This window comes from Bos grunniens, chromosome 24, assembly GCF_055505025.1.
Source record: "Bos grunniens cultivar Pamir isolate PY7600 chromosome 24, Bosgru_T2T1.0, whole genome shotgun sequence".
NCBI lineage: Eukaryota > Metazoa > Chordata > Mammalia > Artiodactyla > Bovidae > Bos > Bos grunniens.
The window spans coordinates 59,616,767-59,642,668 of NC_141188.1; the positions used below are offsets into that span (position 1 = coordinate 59,616,767).

At 47.9% G+C, this 25,902-nt stretch overlaps 1 protein-coding gene across 8 annotated transcripts in view; it reads left to right on the forward strand.

Annotated features, from left to right (window-relative positions):
* ZNF532 (zinc finger protein 532) overlaps positions 1–19,693 on the forward strand; it is a 130,193-nt gene extending 110,500 nt beyond the window's left edge. For 6 of the 8 annotated variants that reach the window (XM_086373671.1, XM_086373666.1, XM_086373667.1 and 3 more), the window contains 3 exons: positions 12,345–12,457; positions 15,585–15,732; positions 17,625–19,693. In XM_086373671.1, coding sequence (XP_086229797.1) covers positions 12,345–12,457; positions 15,585–15,732; positions 17,625–18,119 — 756 coding nt within the window. In that variant the 3' untranslated portion in view covers positions 18,120–19,693. Of the gene's footprint in view, positions 1–12,344; positions 12,458–15,581; positions 15,911–17,624 lie in introns of all 8 variants that reach the window. The other 2 variants (XR_015154143.1, XM_086373668.1) reach the window with 2 other exon arrangements.
* The last annotated feature ends 6,209 nt before the right edge of the window (positions 19,694–25,902 follow it).

The following is a 25,902-nucleotide window of genomic DNA, read 5'->3' on the forward strand; positions in this document are numbered from 1 at the left end:
GCCAGGATCTGTAACCCCCACAGCCCTGTGCCGTCACCGCTGGTCAGCGGGGTGGACGCAGACGCCCTAGGAAGGCGCGTGCACAGGGTCAGCCCTCGGCGGCCTGGCAGGCGTCTCTGAGTTTCATCGCCGTGGTTCTCGCAGCTCTGTTAGGACAGCAGTTCTTCTTGCAGCACTTCTGTTTTTCCAAACGTATGCCCTCGTATCTGCTGTGATTCCGAGCACAGACGCCGTGGTGGGACACGCTTCTTTCCCATCTGTGCTGCATTTGGCCTTTCATTGTTCTGTGTTTATTACAGCTCCCTGTCTTACTGTGTAAATCGTACCGTGTCATCAGCAAACTGGCTTGCCTTACAGCCAGATTGGAGACTTAGTTTGTGTGTTGTTTTAAACAGGCGTAGCAGCAAGCTGAAGCGCCTGCCTGTAAACTCGCTTTATTTCAGAGCTGTGGCTTCAGTGATCTAGATCCTGGTGGCCCGCAGGACGTGCTCTGAGCACTTTATGTGAACAGAAACCGTTCTCCTCACTTTATAGTCCTGACTTTCTTTAAGCCTGGATTGATTACTTATCTCTCTTAAATAGATTTGGTTCTGAATGATTGAGACTTGCTCTGTTTTCTATAGAATGCAAGACAGGGGTCTGAATCGGGCGTAGCAAACTGATTTCACAGGCCAGCCACCTGCTTTTGTAAATAATTTATTGAAACAGCCACGCCCATTCATTTGTGTGCCATCGTCTGTGGCTGCTTTTCAGCCACGAGGCAGAATTGAGTAGCAACAGACCTTATGGTCTGCAAAACCTAAAATATTTATAATCTGGCCGTTTACGGAAAAGGTTTGCAAGCCTCTGGTCTCAATTTATACTCTGTGTATATTTCCACCAAACCATTCAATTTGAATTTGTAGAAATTTGGATGGTTTAGTACTCAAAAATTATTTTTCTTAATGCTTTCACATGTATGAAATTTGAGTTTCCTATGCTATGTTCCTCTAAATACCTATTTACGACCCATAGTATTCCCTGTTACGGAGGTAGGCTACTCGTGTGCCTACAGGACTGTTCTCTAAAAGAGTGTGGCTGGTGTGGGTGAGCAGGTTTACTTCTTTACGTTTTATCTACTCATAGATCGGTGAATTAAACAAAGAAGCGTTAATTTATCCTGGTGAAAAGTTCCAAGAACCTTACAATGCAAATTATACCTTTTAATAATATGCTAGTGATGTGACACATTTCTTTAGTGAATTTCTTTTTTAATAATCAACTTACTGAGTTATAATTTATATGGAATTTGTGTGTGTGTTTGCATGTGTGAGCACACGCACGCACACACTTAGTTGCTCGGTCGTGTCCGACTCTGTGACCCCGAGGACTGTAGCCCGCCAGGCTCCTCTGTCCGTGGGATTTTCCAGGCAAGAAATACTGGAGTGGATTGCCATTTCCTTCTCCAGGGGATCTTCCCGACCCAGGGATTGAACGAACCCTTGCCTCCTGCATCTCCTGCGTTATCAGGCAGGCTCTTTACCCCTAGCACCGCCTGGCAAGCACGTGTGTAACCTTAGGACACTTTAATCCTGTAGCAGAGCTAATTGATTGTGTAAAAAAGGCGTATCAGACTGTAGATTTTCAACCTGCTCAGGTTATCAGCCTATACTGTTTGTTTTTTAAAAGTCTTCGGTTCCTCTCCATACTTGCGTATTACAGGAATTATGTGCAATTCTGAAACTGTTTAGAAGAGGCCATTCATTCGTCCCCAGTTTGGGGATGTTTAGCTTTACGCTGTGTGTGTTCTTCCGTCCGTATCTTTCTTTTGTTCTATAAACATTTATCGAGTTGCATAGCATTTGCTACGAGGGAGCACAGACACAGTGTGAAACATAAACCTTGCCCAGCAGATGCTTACAGTTGGGTAGAAGAAGAAAGGATAAATACTTTTGAAGCTAAAACTAGTTTGACTTGCGTGTGAAACAAGAGTCTTCGGAGCATCACAAGGTGGGATATAATTTAATGCTAAAGGGAAAGATGCTTTCTGTTCAGGTTTCCACTCGGTACCTGTTGAGGCTCTGGTTAAAGTGAGCAATAAAATGCAGTCCAGCCTTACAAGAAGTCAGAGGAGGGTAGAGTGAAATTAAAAGTTAAAATTGGGTGTGATACGTGCAAGAGAAGAATTAGACTTAAATCTAAGGTACAAGGAAGCAGATTTGAGCATCACTGTTTGGTAGGGAATCAGCAGGAGTTGGGAGATGGCCAGGGAAGGCTGAAGATAAGAAATACTGTCTCAGCTATCCAGAGAGGTATTTCTCTCAGCTATCCAAAGAGGTGTTTGGAGCATGCGCCTGAGGAATTTGCCCTGTGTACAGAGGAGCAGGCAGAGAACGGATGTGGTAATACGGGCTGGCACAGCTAAGGGGCTGCCAGAAGTAGTTCTGGACCGTGACATCCCGGGAATGGAGTGGCAGGAGGCTGCGGTGGGGTGGGGTGGGGTGGGGGGTAGGCAGGTGGGCTGGCTTCATCCCCAGGAGCTACAGGAAATGCCAGGTGGGCGTGGGGAGAGGAGGGGCACGTTGAGATGCACGTTTCCGGCGGTTCACTTGTAGCTGGGGTGCCCTGGGTGACAGAAGAGGCAGCTGGCTGGAGAGAGGGGGAGGCCATCCAGGGAGCTGAGAGATGGGCCGGCCGGAGGAGGCAGGTCCGATGGGTGCCCCGGGGGCAGGGCGGAAGGGGTCCTGGTCCGGAAGGCGTGGGTTTGAGAGGCTCTGAACAGAAGGTTGATGAAGTCCCAGGAGATGAAGTCAGAATGACAGATTGAGGATTAGATTGTGGAGCGTCTCAAAAGCCCAGAAGCTGGGGTTTTGCCTTACAGTAAATGGCAACCCACTCCAGTGTTCTTGCCTGGAGAATCCCAGGGACGGGGGAGCCTGGTAGGCTGCCATCCATGGGGTCACACAGAGTCGGACACGACTGAAGTGACTTAGCAGCAGCAGCAGCAAGGAGATGGTGTAGTGAAAAGGCCCTATTGTACCTGATGTGGGGTGCTCTGCCATCTCCCATCACAAAGGGTGGCCCTGTGGGTCCCCAGCCCCTGTAAGGACAGCCTGTCTGAGTGCTCCATCCAGACTCACCCCTTGAGGGGTGACTGGTCGCGCTTGTCCATTTGCGCCTGCGTTTTTCTCAGCATCGTAAAGCCTGCCCTGGTACCCTTACCCTAACAAAGCAGCTTTCTTCACCACAACCCCCCTGCACTTCCCTGCTCTCTGCCTTCCTTTGCACTAAATCTGCCTGGAATCATTTCGTATCTTTTTGCCTGGCTCCCTCCCCCATGTAGACTTTAAGCCCACTGCTCCGCCAGAGCCACTCTGTTTTTTTTGGATGCACCAGGCAGCCTGTGGGATCTTAGTTCCCTGACCAGGGGTTGAACCCGCGCCCCCTGCACCGGCAGCCGGACCCTTAGCCGCTAGGCTCGCCGGGGAGGGCCCCACCAGCAGAGCCACCCCTGCCACGCTCTCCAGCGCTGCTGCATCGCCGAGCCCAGGGCCCGGCCTGGCCTTCCCGGCCAGTGTCCTCGCTGACCTGGCGAAGCTCTCATCTGCATGGTCCCGTTAGAGCGCTTGCTCCTCTAGGCCCCGGGAGCGCCGCCCTCTCTCGGTTCGCATCGGCCTCATCCGCCGCTGTCCCCGGTCTCCCTCGTCTTGTGAAGGGGCTGGGTCCTTCGACTCAGACAGTTCTCATCCAGGCCCAAGACTTCAGGCGACGTCCGTGTCCTCCTGACTCACAGGTCTGTTTAAATCTCTGGCCTGACTCCTTCCCTGCTTTCCACACGTGCCTCTAACCACCTCTTGAGCCTCTGCGCTTGGATGTCCAGCGGGCTTCTCACACTTAATGTCCCCAGAGTGTGACTGAACCATTTTGCTTCCTCTCCTTCCCTGAGCCCGCTCCTCCCCGTTTTCCCCAGCGGGGAGCTGGTAGCTCTGCCCCGACCAGGGCCCAGGCCACAGAGCTTGGGGTGATGCTTGATCCCTCTCTTTATTTCCTCTGCGTCCTGCATTCCGCCCATCCTCAGATCTACCCTGGAGGTGTACCTGCTGAATCTAGCCACTCAGCATCCCCCGTCTTCCCAAGCGCAGGGCGCGTCATCTCTCCCCCGAAGCCTCTGCCTGGCTTGCTGCTCCACACCCGACCCGTCTGAACTCTGCTGGTCATGTTGGTCCCCCGCTCACACCCATTGGTGCCCCTCCGTCACCCCAGTGGCTGGCCCAGAGCCCGCGGAGTGGTGCCCGAGACCCTGGAGTCTGCGCCCGTGCGCCCCGCCGCCCCCCACTCCGTAGAAAGGCGGAAAGGACGTGATGGGGCAGCTCCCCAGGGAAGCAGGAGGTTCAGGAGCATGTGTCTAGGTGCCCAGCCTCAGTGGGCTCTCAGGAGAAGCAAAAATGCCGTAGCGTGTTTGCCCACCCCTCGGCGGAGTTGACGCGCGTGTCCTGACGTTGAGCTCTCCTGATGAAGGGACAGCGATGCAGATCGGTGGTGTCCTTTGTGAGGACAGTCAGGCCAGAACGGTCAAAGAGCCGGAACGTTTTTACAACTTCTAAACTAGACAGTCTTGGTTTTTTCCAAACTCTATCCAAAGGAGTAATTGGTTGACGGCAGAAAATTGTATCTGTAAAAGTTGAAAAGTGGAAACAAGCTAAATCATTAACAGGATAGTTCAATGAATTATGGCTCACACATACAGTAGAATACTGTGGAATCAGCAAAGTATGTGTAGCTGTGTTTGCTTACAATTGAGGAAATCAGGTTACAAGTCAATATGTATAATATGGACTCATTCTTATAAATACGCATGGATACATGTATCCAGAAAAGACATGGGCAGGATATACAGCTAGAAATTGATAATGGTTACTTCAGTTCTGCGGCTTCCCAGGTGGCTCAGTGGGTAAAGAACCTGCCTGCCAGTGCAGGAGACTTACGAGATGTGGGTTCGTTCCCTGGGTCAGAAAGATCCCCTGGAGAAGGAAATGGTAACCCATTCCAGTATCGTTACCTGGAGAATCCCATGGACAGAGGAGCCTGGCGGGCAACAGTCCAGGGAGTCACAAAGAGTCAGACATGACTGACCACACACACACGCACAACACACCTCAACTGGTGAGATTAGAAGCAATCTTACTCTTTTATTTTGCAGTAGGTCTTTGGTATTTTTGTAGTCTGTGATAGTAAGGGAAAGAAGGTGAAGGCGATGGCATCTGGAGGCGTTGCATTTACTGTGATGTGGCAGCTTCCAGGCAGGAGTTCCCGCAGTTTCCAGTCCCCTCCTCACCCCCCGCCCCTGCTGTGTACACAGCACACCTGTTTAGCACCTGATTCCGGGGGGCGCCCCTTCTGCAGGCTCTTCCTTCCCTGTGAGCCCCTCCCCGCCTCCGTCCCCGTGTCTTTCCGAGGCTCTTACCAAGATTCAGACATGCCCGTGTCTCACCCACCTTCTGGAAACAACCAGTGCTTGCTCTCTATCCAGTGTTTTATCCTACTTTTATCCTTGTTATTCCGTGATCGCTTTGTAGAACATGCTCATATTTTTCCAGTAGAAAATTGTGTGTGTTTTTTTTAATTCATTTACACAGTGAATGTTTACCGAGTGTTTTCATAAGCTGAAAGCCAGGGATATAAAGATGAATGACCCACAGCTTCTGTTTTCAAGGAGCTTACAGGATAGTATGATTCCTCCTGAAATAAAAATTAAAAACCAAAAAACTTTTGTTTTTTTGAGACAAAGGCACACCATATAAAAAGGTGTTTTAATCTCTTAACTGAAAATTTTTTACCTTAATACCATTCGTCATTAGAGGAATGCAAATTAAACGACGATGAAACGCCACTAGCCGCCCTTTGTAATGGCTGTGGTAAAGTAAAATGGCATTATGAAATGCTGGGAGGGCTGCTGAGCCATTAGAGCTCGCATCCATCGCTGGGAAAAACAGAGTGCAGCCATCTGGAAAACACTGGCAGTTTCTTACATAATTTACCATATGACCCAGTAATCCCACTCCTCGGTATTTACCCAAGAGAAATCAGATTGTATTTCCTGTCCATGACTGTTTATAGTTTTAAGTATTTATACTGTATACTTTAGTAATTTCCCCAAACTGGAAACAACCCAGAAATCCTTCCCCTGATAAATGAATAAACAAACAGAGATCTATTCATGCAATGGAGTATTCCTCCACAGCGAGAAGCAGGGCATACACTCGGGTGATGCACTCGTGTGATGCCAGGTGAGAGGCACACACGTTAGACTGCGTGGTCCATTTACACGACAAACGGAAAAAGTAAAACCGTCGGATGGAAGACAGATCAGGGTTTTCAAGAGCTGGGTGTGGGAAGGAAGTGTTGATCTAAAGGGGCATGTGGGAATTTGGGGGGTGATGGAAATGTTCTGTGTGTGTGTGTGTGTGTGTGTATATATGTGTGTGTGTGTGTGTGTATATATATATATATTTTTTTTTTTTTTTTTTTTTTTGCTGCTGCTGCACTGTACACCATGTGAGATCTTGGTTTCCTGACCAGAAATCGAAGCTGTGCCGCTGCATTGGAAGGGCAGAGTCTTAACCACTGTCCCTCCAGAGAAGCCCCTAAAACTGTTCTGTCTCTAACTGTATCCATTTCTCAAAACTCATTAAAAAGGGAGTTTTACATTTTTTAAATTAATAGCTCAGTGAATATGATGTACAATTTTGAGGCAACCAAAAAAAAATTTAAGAGTTACATTCACATGGTTCAAAAATCCAAATGATATGAAGGAGTACAGTTAAAGTCCTCCTTCCTACCCTTGCCGGGCCTTGACGTTGCTCTGCGCCGTGTCAGCCTCTGTACATCTGTGTTCTCTTTCTAGAACGCAGCTTTCTTTCACAGAACACAGCTTATTAATGCAATTTTGTGTCCTGGTTCTGTCTCCACGTCATTTATGTTACAGTTCTTCTCATATCAGCGGTTTGAGATCTTCCCTTCTTTCTACAGCTTTATGACGAGTATCGTTAAGTGCATGTCATTTATTTAACCAGTCCTCCTTGGATGGACCCAGATTTTTTTTTTTTCCATGTTTTCGCATTAGACACAGTGCTGCAGTGAATAATCTCTGTATGTACAAATCCTTTCTGCTATTGAATATGAGGTCTGTGTTGAGAACGCAGGTTTGTTCCAGTGCAGTTGATAACTCATCAGGGAGCGATTGAAGCATAAGGTGACTTCTCAGTTTGCTCGTGTGTGATTCCCTTCCTGAGAAACACTAGTTCCAGAAAACCGTGAAACGGAGTCGTGCAGGAATACACACGACACACTTGTGCACACACCTCCCAGCCCCGCCAGCGCCCTCGTTTCCCGCTGGGGGGGTCACACAGGTCCACAGGAAGGGGCCACAGCTGCCCTCTGTTTTCAGGTAAGCCCCCTGGCGCTCACTTCCACCAGCAAAGTGCAGGCCTTTTTCAAGGTGAGGTGCCGTACTTTCTGCAGCACCTGCGTGTTTCTTGACCAGCTGTTAAGAAATGTTTCTACCGTGTGTCGATGCACGACACTCTTCATTGAGCGAGTCGCTGGCAGGTTTTGAGTGTCAGGCTCCTTACTGACTGTGGCTGGAGCCCTGTGGGCGTCCGCCTGACTCTGCCTAGCTCTGCGATCTAGAACCTGTGTCCCGTGTATGTTATCTCACAGCAGCACCAACCACTATGTCCAGAATCGATTCCCAAGTGAAAGGGTTCAGAGTTTTAGGAGTTAAATTCTGAGAGACTGCTGTTGTGATAGGCTGAAAATTATATAAGCAGTTTGGCTTTTCCGTTTTCATAAAAAGTGCTGTGATCGAGGTGAAGGGTGTGTGTCACTGTGATTTGGGAATGAGTCCAGTCCCCCCTCATCTCAGATCTCTGTCTGGATGTGTGATGGTCGTCAGGGGGGGCTCTTTGCATGTGGCTGTGAGTCCGAAGCCTTGGGGAGGAAGGGCGCTCAGAAGAGCTGGGAGAAGGGGAGCTCGGGCTGGGTGGGTGTGTGGGGCTGTGCCTTTTCTCCAGCTTTTCCACTGTCCCCCGAACCCGAAAGAGGCCTTCAAGCCAAGTCATGGGAAGGGACCGGTTATCAGAATGTCCACCAAGTGCCATCCAGAAAGAAGGGCTTTTAGAGGCATTTTAAATCCCAGAGCTCAAACCTGAGCCCAAGGCCAGGGCATTCAGAGCAGAGGAATTAGTGATGACTTTCTTTCCTACAGGACGTGAAGATAAGAGTCAGCAATTGGACATGAGGGAGAAAATCTAGCAAGTTCACCCAAGTGGTGGTTCGATATTCTAAAGTCTTATCAAAATTTTCAGACGCTGCCACCTGTTTCTTTGAATAGTTCTATTTAAAGACAAAATAATTTACAATTCACAATTTGTTTTCTGATTTAAGTATACAGTTTCCACTTAAGGCCCTGGTTCTGTTAATATCAGCTTTATGCTGCTATAGCAGCCGGAAGGAGTAAAGGACCTTAAAAGTCTTGAAAATAGAATGATGATAGACATTTATACTTTTCTTAATGCTATTTTTTCCCCACTTTTGATCAAAAATTGCTTTCGGTGTCATAAAGTAACAGTAGGAACTATTAGAATATTGAAGATACAAATTATGAAAATAGGCAAAGCACCTTCAAACAAGTTAGTATTTAAAATTTAACAAAGAAAAAAGTCATTTGTTTTGTTAGGTGATCAAACCTGGCAGGTTTGATCTGGAAACTGGGGTTTAAACTTGTAATTTTCTTGTCACCAGGCATTTAGGAAACCTTGCCCCATTGTTTTTGGATTTTACAGTTCATTTCTGCAGGGTTTTTTTTTTTTTCCCCATGAAGATGTTGAAAAAGAATACCTCATACATTGTCAACTCTTTTTTGGAAAATAGTAATTATTGATTCAGCTGAGCTGTTCTTCATTTATTTTATCATCTACTGAGACTTTCTTTACTGATACTTCTCTATTACAATTTCAATTTTATGTTAATACAAATATGCCATAACAAGAAGTAGCATGTTAAAATCTCCACCATAATAGAGATCCAGTCTGCATGTGTCTGAGGCCTATGCACTGTTGAATGCCTAGAAAGAATCACTTCAGTTGGCTCCCTTCTTTATGATTATTTGCTGTGACTGTCTTGATTTTACTTTTTAGTTTATTTTTGGTTGTGCTGGGCTCTTAGGTGCTGCAAGGGCCTTTCTCTGGTTGCGGGGAGCAGGGCTCCCCTTCACCGTGGCGCTCAGGCTTCTCTCTGCAGTGGCCTCTCTGGTTGCAGAGCCGGCTCCAGAGCTCAGTGGTTGCTGCAGGGGGCTCAATCCGTGCAGCTCCCGCCTCTGGAGCCCAGGCTCAGTCCTTGTGGCTTCCGGGCTCTTGAGCGCAAGCTCAGTCTCTGCAGCTCCCGCCTCTGGAGCCCAGGCTCAGTCCTTGTGGCTCCCCGGCTCTCAATCGCAGGCTCAGTCCATACGGCTCCCGGGCTCTCGAGCGCAGGCTCAGTCCGTGCGGCTCCCGGGCTCTCGAGCGCAGGCTCAGTCCTTGTGCTGCAGGGGCTTAGCTGCTCTGCGGTGCGTGGGATCTTGTGGATCAGGGGCCGGACCTGAGTCTCTTGCATTGGCAGGGTGATTCTTTGCCACTGAGCCACCAGGAAAGCCCCTGTCTTGATTTTGGAAAGATGTCTTGTGTTTTGACTCTCCCAGGTGATCTTAACATTGTCCATCTTACATGTACAAAAATTCGACAGAAATTAGATTTTTTTAAAAAACCTTTTTGAAACATACAATTATTCATGACCAACTGTTCCTGGTTTTATTCTAAAGGAAGCTTCTTCTTCCTTCTCTGGGTCCATGTGCTAGTCCAAGAGACTGCTGTTGCTGCTGCTGCTAAGTCGCTTCAGTCGTGTCCGACTCTGTGCAACCCCATAGACGGCAGCCCACCAGGATCTTTCGTCCCTGGGATTCTCCAGGCAAGAACACTGGAGAGGGTTGCCATTTCCTTCTCCAGTGCGTGACAGTGAAGTCACTCAGTCGTGTCCGACTCTTCACGACCCCATGGACTGCATGCAGCCCACCAGGTTCCTCCGCCCATGGGATTTTCCAGGCAAGAGTACTGGAGTGGGGTGCCATTGCCTTCTCCCCAAGAGACTGGGGATGGTCTATTTAATGTGATCAACATTTTTATGAAGTTGAAGGGGCAGGGTGTCTCAGGTGCTAGCTGGTTGCTGGCTTTGTTCCCTCTGTCTCTCTCTTTTCCCCCAGAGATCATTCTTGCGTTCTGGGAGGTATGATACATATGCATGTGACCCTGGATGTGCTTAGGAAAACAATACAAAGTATGTAAGTGGGTGTGGTCAGTCGTGTCCGACTCTTTGAGGCCCCGTGGACTGTAGCCTGCCAGGCTCCTCCATCCATGGAATTTTCCAGGCCTTGAATACCGGAGCAGGTTGCCATTTCCTTCTCCAGAGGATCTTTCCAACCCAGGGACTGAACCCATGTCTCTCTTGCCTCCTGCCCTGGCAGGAAGGTTCTTTACCCCTAGGCGCGCCTGGGGCACCATGGTACAACTTTCGTCTTTAACCTGGAGAAGGAACCTCCTCCTCGGCCTTGTCTGGGCCACGTCCATCATGTCCGTCACAGCGCTTTGCTGTTTTCTGGCTATGCCTCGAGTCTTGACGGATGTTGCTTCCGCACTCAGGCCCTCAGCAGCCAAAGTGTGGAGTCCTAAGCACTGCTACCACCAGGGAATTTGCTTTTAAATAATAAAAGATGCTTTTTAACAAATGAAACTTGTATGATAAAATAACCAGCTGCTTGTTAATAATAACCTCACCAGCTTGTTAATAAAATAGCGCGTTGAGGCTCTGTCTGCATCCCAGGCACTGCGCTAGCCCCTCAGCGCCCCCCCGACCCCAGCACCCTCTCCGAGGACGTCACCGCTGTGTCCCCCCAACCGCTCGGAGGGCGGGAAATGCCCCATCACGTGGTTCACGAGCGGTGGGCAAAGGTGCCGGCCCACCTGGGCCTCCAGAGCCAGGCTCTCAGCTGCCTCGAATTCATTTCCTCACCAGCTGGAGTGAGGACGTGTTTGCCAGGTGATTAACGTAAAAATATTTTTTAAAAAACGGATCATTTCTTTATCAAATGGGTCGCAACTGCTTGCTTATCTCTTCTGATGGCCAAAGATAGTAACAGAGTTTCTCGTGAGAACTTAATTCCTGCTCCATCCTTAGTTTTAATGAGGGCTGAGCCAAATTTTGTTCCATTCACAAGGCCGACCATTCTTTCTTGATTTCATTTCCTTGGGATGTGACGTTAATTCCAGACTGCAGCGCATATCATGCCCAAAGAATTTGTTTTTAAAGATATTACTGATTTTATTTCAAAGGTTACACATGGGAATCTGTTGAATTAACATAATGATGTCTTAGCCGAAGTGGGAAAGTTTTCACTTTGATGTTGAGATCTCTCTTGATGGCTCTCTCTCGGTCGTTCAGTGTGCCCCCAGCCCCCAGGACACAAATGCACGCCCGCACACAGACTCATTCCATATACACCCTCAGGCACGCTCCCCAGAGTGGTATCACGCTTGTGCTCTTGAGATAATCAAATGATATCATTAAAAAATTTTTCTTGGAAAACTCTTTGCTTATATACAGAATAATGAGTTATTGGGGGGGAAAGCTAAAGGTGTTTAAAATTAGCCAGAGATTTTAAATGGCACATTGGAGAAGGAAACGGGTTCTTTCTGGATATAGTAAATGAAATAATGGCTTTATTTGGTATCTACTAAAGAATTGTGTTTTTCTAGGTTATCTGCCTTCTAAAAATAACACCTCTTAGGCAAAGAAAATCGACGTCATGTCTTCATTTCAGCTATCTGGGTGTTTGTGTTGAATCAGAATCATGGTTTTTTTTTCTTTTTCCATCATAAGTGTTTTTTGAGGAAAAAAACATAGCCTTATAATAAAGTATGTCCTGTTCTCTAGAAGTGAGAGATTTAGTGTAGACGGGGTATTTATTTTCTGAGTTTAGCTTATATTTCTAAATGGCTATAACCAAATTCCCCCATGATAACCCCGGCCCTGGCAGCCCCTTCTGTTGCGTCTTTAAGAGAATCGTTCAGCTGACTCACTGTGCCGTGCAGCAGAACTTAACACAACATCGTAGAGCAACTATATTTTGATAAAAAATTTGAAAAAAATCTTTTAGTCTTGTTAATGTATCGCTAAACGATAGTGGTACACAGCCATTAACAAAAGAGTCTTTAGCTCGTCAAGCGTTTCTGCTTTGCTCTCTCCGGTGACTTTGTCCCTCTTTTCTCCTGATAAAGCAAATGAAGAAGCACCCGTGCCGCCAGTGCGACAAGTCCTTCAGCTCGTCCCACAGTCTCTGCCGCCACAACCGGATCAAGCACAAAGGCATCAGGAAAGTTTACACCTGCTCGTAAGTCCTGGCTTCTCACGGGGCGGCGCCGCGCGCGGGTCAGGTGGGAAGTGCCCGCTTCCCCGTTTCCCTGTCAGCCTCCCACTTCCCCGTCCTCCGCCCCCCGGTGTGTGGGTTTCCGTTCTTGAATCATGTTTTGTTCTGGCAGGCCATTCTTGCTTGGTTTGTAGCACTCGGACAAGATGAAAATTAGAAAGAGCAGCTCCTTGCCCGGGCCTTGTATGTTCTCACCGGTTCCCTGTGCTTTGTGTGTGTGTGTGTGCGGAGCAGCTTGTGGCCAGGGTCTTGGTTCCCTGAGCAGGGATTGAACCCGGGCTCCGTCAGTGAGAGCACAGAGCCCTAAGCCCTGGACCGCCCGGGAAGTCCCAGCTGTGCTCTCTGTTAAGCAGAGATTTGTGGTTTCATTACTGAGACTTTTGGCACAGTGACTCGCAGGCAGGTAGGGACTCAGCTGAAGGAGATGCTCTTTGGTTCCCTACACACGGTTGAGTTGCCGGCATCAGCAGACCGGCCTGTGTGCCAAGACTGCGGTGACGGAGCCAGTGATTCTAGGAGGGAACGCTGCACTGAGAGAACGGGAAGGAAGTGGGTGTGGATGGCAGAGTCCTCCCTCCCTAAGGCTGGCTTCTGCCCCCAGGGAGTCCCTGGAAGGCGCCCGGGTCGCCCAGCTCATTTCCTTTGTTCTCCGATATGGGTGCTGGCTCCCAGTGCTGTCCTGTAGAGGGTCTCTAACGTGAAATCATCAGCGCGGGGAGCCACTCTTTCTTGTAAGATTTTCAGAAGCTTTTCTGAAGACAGCGAACTTGGTTCTACATAAGCCGTGAGGATCTTTCCATCTCCTTTCACTGCAGTGGTTATTCATGATATTTGCCTGAAGAGTGACCATAATTGCAATTGCCATGGTCGTGAATTTCTGTTTACCAGTTTGGGCCTGTTTCAGTTCAGTTCAGTCGCTCAGTTGTGTCTGACTCTTTGCGACCCCGTGAATCACAGCACGCCAGGCCTCCCTGTCCATCACCAACTCCCGGAGTTCACCCACACTCACGTCCTTCGAGTCAGTGATGCCATCCAGCCATCTCATCCTCTGTCGTCCCCTTCTCCTTCTGCCTCCAATCCCTCCCAGCATCAGAGTCTTTTCCAATGAGTCAACTCTTCACATGAGGTGGCCAAAGTACTGGAGTTTCAGCTTTAGCATCATTCCTTCCAAAGAAATCCCAAGGCTGATCTCCTTTAGAATGGACTGGTTGGATCTCCTTGCAGTCCAAGGGACTCTCAAGAGTCTTCTCCAACACCACAGTTCAAAAGCATCAATTCTTCGGCGCTCAGCTGTCTTCACAGTCCAACTGTCACATCCATACGTTACCACTGGAAAAACCATGGCCTTGAAGAAAATGATAAATTCATATCTTCCCAAAGAAAAGCTGTAATCGTAATTTATAGGGGGGAATTGTACAAGCTGAAATGAAAACTGAAATCATTGACCTATTTTGGGTATTTGTTCAGTTTTCTGCCTTTTAATCGACCGACTGAGCACACGTATTTGCACGCTGTGGTCCTAACCATGCATATTACTGCATTTGTGCTTCGATGAGAAAATTGTCGGGAGACAAGTCTTTCTTGTCTGTGTCACGCAGAGTGAGCGGGAATCTTGGTAGCACCGGCGTGAAGAAGTCAGGCAGGGACTTGCTTCCTGTTAAAGCATCTTGTGACGTAAATTCTGAGGGAACACTCTGAGTCACTGGAAAGAAAACTTCTGAGATTTAGTGTTCTCCATGTTAAAATCACAGCCATCTAGAATTACAAATTAAGTCATACTTAACCAAACTCAGAAAATAAATGCCCTGTCTGAACCAAATTGGGCTGGTGCTGTAAGAACCCAAAAACTGATAGAAAAAAACCCTTTTTCTTCTGTTTTTTTTTTTTTTTAAACACCAAAACCAATTTGTATTTGGGTATAACCGCTTAAGAGTGTTACGGCTGTTTGAGGTGAGCAGCAAAGGGACTCAGGACTCTATCCTCTCCCACACTCCCTCCCGTCCAGGCTGCCGTCCAACGCTGTGCAGAGTTCCCTGTGCTGGACAGGGCATCCTTGCTGGTTATCCACTTGAAACATAGCCGTGTTCACATGACCTTCCCCAGGCCCCAACTGTCCCTTTCCACCCTCCCCTTCCCTGCAACCGTAAGTTCATTTATGATAGAAAATTTTTAACAAAAGCTGCCGCACTTTTTTTTTTTAATTTTATTTTATTTTTAAACTTTACATAATTGTATTAGTTTTGCCAAATATCAAAATGAATCCACCACAGGTATACATGTGTTCCCCATCCTGAACCCTCCTCCCTCCTCCCTCCCCATACCCTCCCTCTGGGTCGTCCCAGTGCACTAGCCCCAAGCATCCAGTATCGTGCATTGAACCTGGACTGGCAACTCGTTTCATACATGATATTTTACATGTTTCAATGCCATTCTCCCAAATCTTCCCACCCTCTCCCTCTCCCACAGAGTCCATAAGACTGTTCTATACATCAGTGTCTCTTTTGCTGTCTCGTACACCGGGTTATTATTACCATCTTTCTAAATTCCATATATATGTGTTAGTATACTGTATTGGTGCTTTTCCTTCTGGCTTACTTCAATCTGTATAATAGGCTCCAGTTTCATCCACCTCATTAGAACTGATTCAAATGAATTCTTTTTAATGGCTGAGTAATACTCCATTGTGTATATGTACCACAGCTTCCTTTTCCATTCATCTGCTGATGGACATCTAGGTTGCTTCCATGTCCTGGCTATTATAAACAGTGCTGCGATGAACATTGGGGTACACGTGTCTCTTTCCCTTCTGGTTTCCTCAGTGTGTATGCCCAGCAGTGGGATTGCTGGATCATAAGGCAGTTCTATTTCCAGTTTTTTAAGGAATCTCCACACTGGCACTTTTTATTTTATTTTATTTTTTTAATTCACACTGGAAATGATGATTCATAGCAACACCGCTCTTGCACTTTGGACCACGTATCTGCAGGACCACCTTGGCCCGTCTGGGCCGACTGAGGGCTTAGGTAGTGAGCACATTCCTCACTGAGCCCTTTTAGAGCAAGTAGGTTATTTCCTTGTCTTTCCCCCACAGGCACTGTCCAGACTCCAGGCGCACCTTCACGAAACGGTTGATGCTGGAGAAACACATACAGCTCATGCACGGCATTAAGGATCCTGACTTGAAAGAGATGACGGAAGCCACCAACGAGGAGGAAACAGAGACAAAAGAAGACACCAAGGTTAGACGCTGCAGGTGTTCTCCTTACAGTGATGTTGTGCTGACTTGCTTTCTCCTTTTTTTTGCATGAAAATTTTTCTACGGTTATACGATTTAAAAAATTCAGCCTGTGCACAAAGCTGTCAAGTAATAGGAACACTCTCTCTGCACTCAGCCTGAGTTTCGTCTTGCTCTTAAAGGTAACTTTGTGTGTGTGTGAGGTAACTTGATGGCACCAGTGATAAAGAACCCACCTGCCAACGCAGGAGACCCAGGAGATGCGGATTTGACCCTTGGGTCGGGAAGATCCCCTGGAGGAGGGCGTGGCAACCCACTCCAGCGTTCTTGCTTAGAGAATCCCGTGGACAGAGGAGCCTGTGGGCTACTGTCCATAGGGTCACAAAGAGTCGGACATGACCGAAGTGACTTCACACACAACCTTTATTAAATTTCTTCTATATCCTTCCAGATATAGCTTTAGGGATCAGTCTGAAAGTGAAAAGTGAAAAGTCAAAATCATTCAGTTGTGTCTGACTCTTTGTGACCCCACAGACTATATTGTTCATGGCATTCTCCAGGCCAGAATATTGGAGTGGGTAGCCTTTCCCTTCTCTAGGGGATCTTCGCAACCCAGGGACTGAACCCAGTCTCCCGCATTGCATGCGGATTCTTTACCAGCTGAGCCACCAGGGAAGCCCAAGAAAACTGGCGTGGGTAGCCTATCCCTTCTCCAGCAGATTTTCCCGACCCAGGAATCGAACCAGGGTCTCCTGCATTGCAGGCATACCAGTTGAGCTACCAGGGAAGTTAGGGATCAGTCTACTTACATATAAAAATTAAAGTTTTATGTTGACCCATGGAAGTTGTCTTAGCCAGAGAATTATTTTAATCTGGATTCCTTTGCATTGCTGATCTTGTGAGAGGTACCTGATCAAAATCGATTCTGTGTAGCTTCCGTTTGTAATGATGAAAGGTGTTAAGGTCAAGAATTCGTGCTCTTGTCAGTGGATGGTGAACTTGAAGCGGGCGACAGCACAGCTGTTAGCCTGCGTGTAAAGCGCATGTGTGCCAAGTGCTATTGGAGTGCGGCAGTGGTTCAGCAGACATTTCAGAGACCCGTGCTGTCTTTGGCACTGTGCTGCGTCTGGAATGTTCCTGGGGAAAAAAGCCTGTGTGTGCTTTCAAGGAGTTAGTCATTGAAATCAAAATACAAGTCAGACTAGAGTTGTATTAAATTGTGATCCTTCCCCTCAAGTGATGGGGTGGGGGTGGAATTAAAGAATGCACATGCAGGGGGCAGCTGTAGGTCAAGGTGGAAAGGCCGGATGGCCGTGGAGAAGGTGTCCATTGGCTTGGGATTTTAGAGAACTGGAGGGGAGGGATTTGAGGGGCCAGAGGAGGAGTCTGAGGAGGCTGAGTGGGCAGGAAAGGGCCCTCACTGGCTCCAGTGAGGCGCAGGTGGCCCACCATCTGACCCTCAGGAAGGGAGCAGGTCTGGACACTGCCAGGAGACGCTCAGCCCGCCTGCCCCCGCCTCTCCCTGGCCGCATCCCCGCCCTCCCCCATCCCCAGCTGCAGCTGCATTGCCTCCCTCCTGTCCCCCAGCTACCCCGGCCAGCTCCCAGCGGGACCCCTTTCCTGGTGTGACCTCCCAGCCCAGGCTATCCCTGTGACGCTCGGCGGGCTCCCTCATCGCTGTTTGTAGCTGCGTCCCTCGAGGGCAGGGGCCTGTTTGTTGTGCTGAGCCCCTGCAGGACGCCGGGTCAGCCTGGCGCAGAGCTCGCCTTGGCGGGGCAGAGGGAAAGGGTGACCCTTGGGCGGGGCGGGGCCCACAGGCCGTAAGGGGCCCACACCCCAGCTCCCGGAGCCCACAGCGGTTGTCAGTGTATCACCGGTTCTGTCTTCCTCTCCCAGGCTCCCAGTCCCAAGCGGAAGCTGGAGGAGCCCGTGTTAGAGTTCCGCCCTCCCCGAGGGGCCATCACGCAGCCCCTGAAGAAGCTGAAGATCAACGTGTTCAAGGTGCACAAGTGCGCCGTGTGCGGCTTCACCACGGAGAACCTGCTGCAGTTCCACGAGCACATCCCGCAGCACAAGTCGGACGGCTCCTCCCACCAGTGCCGCGAGTGCGGCCTGTGCTACACGTCGCACGTGTCGCTGTCGCGGCACCTCTTCATCGTCCACAAACTGAAGGAGCCGCAGCCGGCGGCCAAGCAGAACGGGGCGGGCGAGGAGAACCAGCCGGAGAACCAGCCGGGGCCCGAGGACGCGCCGGCCGACGGCCCCGTGTCAGACCGAACGTGCAAAGTGTGTGCAAAGACGTTCGAGACGGAAGCTGCCTTAAACGCTCACATGCGGACCCACGGCATGGCCTTCATCAAATCCAAAAGAGTGAGCTCGGCGGAGAAATAGCCGCCCCACCCTCCGCGCCCCCGCGAGCAGCGAAGCACCCCCTACCCCGCACACCGGTCCACATTGGAAGCAAAGAGACGTTTTTGTTACGCAAAGTTGGCGGTATCACAGAGTTAACAGTACTGTCCAGGCTGTTGCAATATATCTCCCTCCTCCCCTTCTCTGCCTCCTCCCGTCTGCCCTCCTCCCCTTCCTCCATTAAGTATTAAAAACAGTATTTGAGTTGAAAAGAGTTTGTATATATTTAAACGAATAACTTTTTATACTCTTTGTTACATGTTTGTATCAGTATTTAGTGGACAATGTTTTGAAGATTTTTGTTTGTTTTGTTCTTGGGTTGTCTTTTTTTTATATATATATATTTTTGTTTTTGTTTTGGGTTAGAATTTTTCTTGTTTGTACGGTTTCTTTAAAAACAGAGTTCTTAGCAACAGGGGCAGTTCCTGAATTCCAATAAACCATTTTGTACGTCACGGTTTTGAATGGGTTAACTAATTACAGGTTCCGACAGGGCCTTTTTTAGTGTTTTTAATTTTTAGAATTCACTACATAAATCGTAGGTGACTGTAGGTCTCACAAACACTAGGGACTTTTAAGTGTCTTAGCACTCTATCCTCAACGTGCCTGCTCCGCGGGGGCCGCTGCCCGGCGCGTGGCCCCTCCTCCCGGCCCGGTGTGTCGGGAGCCGCCTTGCAGGGCGCTCCCCTCCCAGCGAGGGGGTGGCCGCAGGGGCCAGACATCCAGGAAGCAAAGACGGGATGGGTTCCATCTCAGAGTGGGGAGGAAAGCTCTCTCTCCCAAAGGGGAAAAGCGAGCGGGTAGTTTCCTGGGCCGGTTTGCAAGGCTGGCTTCTGAAAGAGCACAAGGAACTAAAGCGAAGAAAGGGCTGGACTACTGTACACGTTACAAACACGTCGTCAGACCAGGAGATTTATATAGTCAACGTTTTTGTCATGTAATTTAGTAACTATAAACGACACAACTAAAAATATCAAGTATTTCTCTGGCTCTTGACAGGAAAAGGAAAAAAAATCACAGTTGACTTAACCCTTTGCTGTCTAAAGAGTTGGCGTTTCCTGTTCTGGGTGCTACTGCCAAAGGTCCCGGTACTTAGACTTGGGATGCACAATTTCCACCTTCCCGACGCAGCAGCCGGCGTGTGGCCATCGGCCACTCCCTTCAGCACTGAGCCACGTGGGTTGAGTTCAGCCATTTCAATAAGTACCTTTACTATTGGGTAGTTCAGCTTTCTTAACGCAGCCAAGGTACTCCTCTGTCCCTTCCAAATGTTTATAGTTCTCTGGGAGAGTTATATTTTTTTGGTTCTGTGTTTTCGTGTTTTCTTTTGCATTTTATATCTTGTATTTATCCCTAAACATGTTTTGTACTTTTTTTTTTTTAAAGAAAAGTTATTTTGTGTATATATAGATATACTTGCATGATATACTGTAGTCAATGTTCGGTCCCTCGAGAGGTCTTGCTGCTGTCAGGCGTCACGCACTAACCGCACCCACCCTAACTGTATTAAACACACTTCACGTATGTAAATAAACCTGGGACGTTTGGCCCTCGTGCTTTTGTGAGAGCGTTCTTGATGGTGGGTCTCTGACATCTTCGTGGAGTTTAGGGAGTGATTCACGGCAGGGATGGGCTGTGGGCTGTTGCAGCATTCTTGCCGCTAATAAGGGCAGCGTGTTCGTTCTCATTGGCAATCAGCTATCTTTGTCCCTTTCGTAGCGACTCCCATCAATACGTGGGTATACCCAAGGGTGTGGTTCAGTATTCCTCAACTTGAAATTCATTGCTGTTGTTATATTTATACTTGTATTGCTCTTAAGTTGTAGTCATAGCACTTTTCATTTGTTCCTGCATTTGAACCTTGCAATAAACCTGTGTGGTGGGCTGCACGGGTCCTAATAGCCTAGTTTTACAGTCGAGGAAGCTGAGCTCAGATTGAAGTTCTTGGCCTGAGCCCTCGTAGCTGGTAAGCGGCTTTGCATATTAGAACCCAGATATTCTTGCTCTAAATCTAGTGCTCGCTCTCTGTGTTTATGTACATATCGACAGATACTCCTTTATTCAACAAATAAAAAGTATTTGCAAAACACGATACTAGAATTTTTGTTTGTGGCACTATGGCTTTGGGTAACCTGGGAGTCTTGTCTACTCACATACCCAAACATGCTTGGTAATATGAAATTGGCATCTACTAAATGCCTAGTTGAGCATTGAAGAAAGTTTTTTTTAAATGTTCAGAGGTCCCACAATGAGGAAGCAGCACCCAGGGTCTTCCCTGGTGGCTCTGTGATAAAGAACACCTGCCAATGTAGGAGACTTGGGTTCGATCCCTGGTCCGGGAAGACCCCACGTGCTGTGAAGCACCCAAACCCGTGTGCCACATCTGCTGAGCCTGTGCTCTGGAGCCCATGAGCCGACTCCTGAGCCTTTGTGCCACGACCGCTGAAGCCCGGGTGCCCTAGAGCCCACACTCTGCACCAAGAGAAGCCACTGCAGTGAGAAGCCCACACACTGCAACTAGAGAGAAGCCCGTGCCGCAGCGGGGACAGCCAAAGGTAAATTATTATTAAAAAAAGAAACAGCACCCAGTGCTGCAGCCCTGGATGGTTCGACTGGAGAGGGAACTGATGAGCTGGAAGATGGATTGTGAAGAAACCCCCTAGAACGCAGCACGGAGATAAGGAGATGAAATACATGAAAGAGGCTAGGCGTCTGGAAAGATAAAGAAGCAAGTTTGATGGGCTTCCCTGATGGCTCAGCAGTAAAGAATCTCCCTGCCAGTGCAGGAGACATGGGTTCCATCCCTGGGTTGAAAAGATCTCCTGGAGAAGGAAATGGCAACTCAGTCGGGTATTCTTGCCTGGGAAATCCCATGGACAGAGGAGCCTGGTGGGCTACAGTCCCTGGGGTCACAGATAGTCAGAGATGACATGATTGACTACAATGAGTTTAATAGTTCCAGAAAGGGGAAATAGAATTGGGGAGAGCTAGTACAGAAAATTCTTGTTTACTTGCTAAGTTGTTCCCAACTCCTTTGACCCCATGGACTATAGCCCGCCAGGCTCCTCTGTCCACGGAATTCTCCAGGCAAGAATACTGGAGTGGGTTGCCATTTCCGTATCCTGTGGAAAATTTCTAGCTATTAACGAAAGACATGAGTATATGGATTAACATGCTGGATGCTGAGCAAAAAATCCACATTGGGGCTTATGAATTTTGCCCATTTTTATTAGTTGTAACTGGGGCACATTCCATGAATTTTTAGGAATCCCACTTCCTCTGTTGGTGGGGAAAGGGGGTGGGGCTGGCAAGAGCAGGCTGGGTCCAAGTTGTAAAAAACTTTGAATGACAATCCAGGGGGTTTGTACTCTGATCAAGATGAATTATTTGGACAGGGGAGTGATAACCAGATGAACTGGTGGCAGTGCGTAGGATGGATTGCAGGAGAGTGTATTGAGCAGTATTAGGCTGTGCTGTGGTTATAACCTTTGATCTTAATGACTTACAGCAAGACATTTCTTGCCCAGATGTTGCTCCAAGGCTCCACTTTGAACAAAAGCTGCTGGGTGTTGTGGCAAGTGTGGTTGGATGCTCGAGCCCAGAAATGACAGACGCCCGTCTCCACAACTCACTGACCAAAGCCAGTCACACGGTCCCGGCTAACTAACAACGAGGAGGCAGAGAAATGCGGCCCCACCTCGTGCACAGAAGGCAGAAAACGAAATACTGGCACAGCCTAAATGAGCGTCCTGGGAATAGAGTTTAAATCGATGCAGCTACGGTGCTAACACAGTGGGCCACGTGGACTTGAGGCTCAGCTCAGGGGACAGGCAGGAGGCTTAGAAAGAGGCTGCAGTCGTAGGTAGCATTTCAGGAGGATGAAAATAAATGCCGTGCTGCAGGGTACAGAGAAGAGACGTGTGAAAGTTCAAACCTAAGCGATTTTTTAATGAACACAAAACAGATTTATTTCAAGGTGTGGACTACTTAAATAGAAATGTATAAGTAAAAATGAAGAGCTGTTTATAAGGAAGGTGAACTTGAGCGTTAGATGTCCATTCAAGGTTAGGTTTTGTTTGAATGAATGTGTGTGATTGAGTGATTTTTATCAATAATTGAGTAGCAGTAATGCATGAAGAGTGCCAGCAAGGTGGTAAAACATAAAATGAAGCGAAGGGTGATGTAGGCTTAGTGTCCGTGGCACAGACAACTGCTTCCTGCCACATTTTCTTCAAATTCCTGACTCCTACTGCAGTACAGCCTCCAAAGAACAACTGGTCTACCCCGAAGCGCTGCTGGGCACCTCTCTTCAGGGTCAGTGACCTAGTGAGTTCCACCCCAGGATCTTTGACCAATGGAAATTTCCTAGGGAAAAGTTTGGCTGAAAAAGTTTTTATATTTCATAACCATCATGCCATGAGCACTTTTTTTAATGCCTTCTTGGAAGGTGAAAAATGTGTTTAAAGAACTTCATAAAATAAAATATGCCTTAAAGAAACCATTTATTTATCCCAAAGAATGGGTCTGAAAATAAAGAGGGGTGTACCAAATGTGGGTGTTATTTATGCCATTTAGTTACACACACACACACACACACACACACAGCCAATGAGATGCTGTAAGGATACCAGATTGTAGCTCTTTCTTTTAAGCGTACATCTTCCAAATAAGGAACCTGGAGTTAGTTAGCTTAAAAACTTGGCTTCTGCTCCTGCACTGTTCAGTCTTTGCTTAAATGGATTTTTTTTTTTTTAAAGAATCATTATACAGTCACTTTCTTTTTTAAAATTTACTTATTTTCTTGGTTGCCGCGCATGGACTTCTCATCGTGGGAGCTTCTCTTGTGGTGGAGCCCAGGCTCTAGGCGTGTGGGCCTCCGTTGTTGCAGCCACGCTCAGCACCTGCGCTCAGTCATTTCGGCTCGGGCTCCAGAGCGAGGACTCAGTAGTTGTGGCACAAGGGCTTTGTCGGCGGCGTGCGGAATCTTCCTGGACCAGGGATAAAACCCATGTCCCCCGCGTTGGCAGGTGGATTCTTATCCACTGCACCACCAAGGAAGTCCTTAAATGGATTCTTGAAACTTTCTTGTTTGAGTTTCTTTTTGCAGTGGGGAACCTCACACTCCTACAGAGTTAATCTTAAACCTTTGGGATATGAAACGTGAGCTTATTTCTCTGCAAAGGGCCTCTCTTCCTGGTGCTAGAAGCTTCTGGACTAGCTGACTCCCAAAGCACTGATTCTGAACAGCCTGGCCTCGATCCACATGGTCTGTGTGTAAGGTCGAATCTGAGACTTGGCTACTGTCAGTCTTGCTGTAACAGAGAGCATTCTCTTTTGACATCCATTTCCCCTCCCTACAGTCCCTGTAGCTTTGGGTGAACATTTTATTTTTATTTTTTTTATTTTTCCAGGCGGCGCGACGTCAGCTAGCGCGGGGCAGGCCGGGAGGTCGACGGGCAGCCACGCGCCGCACCTGCGCGCTGCCTCCCCTGGGTGAACATCTTAGAAACTCAACACTCTGCGTGATAAAAGTTCCATCACCTTGGCCTGTGTTGTGCTGGAAGTCTGTTCATTTATGTTTGCTGCCTTTGTTAGAAAGGGAGACCTGGGGGTGTCCAGCATTCGGGTCCTGTATGAATTAGGGTCCTAGCAGAACACAAATGCCACACTAGAAAAGCTTTGATTTTATCGTAATTAAGGAAGGGACTATATACTGGGTTGGAACAAAGAATGTCGAGGGTCACAGAGAACTAGAGCCATAGTCACAGCCAAGCAAGAGCAGTGGGAAAGAAATTACAGAGAAGCTTCCGCTTCACACCCAACAATTTCCGGCCTGCTCCTGCCGCTGGTGAAAACTGAATAAAAGCCAGAAAACAAGAAGACCAGTCATATTCTGCAACGTCAGTGTACTGGGCACGGAGCGGAACGCAGAAGGATGCTTGGTGGATGGGCGCTGGGGCGGGAGACAAGATTAGGAGCACAGATCAGAAGCACGTGCTCTGCTCCACGCACGTTTTACCCCCTACAGGGCAGCTGGCAGCTAGAACCGGGGCTGTGGATTCCGCATCTACCTTTTTGTACCAATTTCCTCTCCAGGTTTGCCCTGGAATTATACCCTTGCCCTAGTGGTTATTTTTACTTAAGGAAACAGAAGTGCTTTTCCCAGAAAACATGTTTCCAAATTAAACTTATGAGGTTAGTTTTGACTCCTAAAGCAACGCTATTTCTGTTTCACAGTATTTAAAGGAACTGATTATTTAATGTGCTTTTCTATTTGATTGTAAGCTGCTATCCTTGGGCTTTCCTTAGTTATAATTGTAAATTACACTACCATGGCAAGTTTGTTTCTAAACACAATCCTTTGCAAGATGATATTTTTACCTAGGGGAACTCTAAAATTAGAGTCCACCCTATCACACTTCCAACTAGGTTCCAGAAAGGGAGGATTTAGCACAAGAGCAATTGTCTGATCCTCAAGTCAAGTTTAATTGGATTGGTTATTTCTGGAGAAGAAACATCTATATATATGTTTTTAAAAAGAACAAGGAAGGCATAGAGCCCCGGATTGGAGAGGATGGTGTGAAGTTGACGTGAGTCAGGAGAAAGCAGAGTTGCCTGTGTCAGAGGAAACGACTCCATCTGGAAAGGGTAGAAGATAGATCTCTAAGCAGGGGTAATGGAAATTTATCTTGATTCCATCAGTTCAGTGTCTGATTCCTTTCTGGGAATCTGGGAATCTCTGAGAGATGGATCTTGCCTCCTACTCCCGAAACCAGAAGGTCATCCTCCCTGACCCCCAGCAGCCTAACCTCAGGCATGGGATGACCAGCCCTTGGTCAAATGGTGCTCTTGCTTTGACTGGAGTCGGTGATACAACAAACCGGGGACACTTTAAATGCACGCATTGTGGCACGGCGGCAACGGTCGTGGTGATTGCAGATGGAGAGTCACACAGCACTGCATTCGTTGGTCAGGAAAAGGGGAGAACCAAGATCCGGGAGAAAAGAACATGGACACTGCTCGGCATCTCTGCCCAGCTGGGAACCAGTCAGCCTTCCAGGAACCACCAATAATCTTGGCCCCAAGGGTCCGCTCCTGGTGGGACATGTTGAAGCTTAAGTTTTTCCTACCCTCTTAATAAGACACTATCCCAGCAAGACGACAAAGTCAGTTATTTCATTTTAATATCCTACAGAAGTATAGTTGATTTGGCCTTCCCAGAGGATGTAGGAGACACAGGTTCAATCCCGAAATCAGGAAGATCCCCTGGAGAAGGGAACGGCTGTCCACTCCAGTATACAGTTCAGCTCAGTCGCTCAGTCGTGTCCGACTCTTTGCGACCCCATGAACCACAGCATGCCAGGCCTCCCTGTCCATCACCAACTCCCGGAGTTCACTCAGACTCATGTCCATTGAGCCAGCTTCTTGAATCCAATGGCGGCGACATTAACAACAGCAACAGCCAGTGACAGCCGCCGCCTCGGGAAATGAAAGAGGTGTGCTTCAGGAAGTTCTTTATTTTCATGTCCTATTTTTATACCCAGCACGCTGCCATGTGGAAAACAGGTGCTTAAAACGTCTTCAAAGAACAGCTGACTCCTTGAAGCTTGATTACTTAAAATTTTATTTCTTAAGAGTTGGGAAAAACGTTATAAACGTCTTGAAAAGTGAGATTCTCTCTCTCTTTTTTTATGTATGTGGAATTTTAAAAGATCATTTAGGTGGTTTTTATTGCTGATTAAAATGTGGATATGTATTCTGCTCA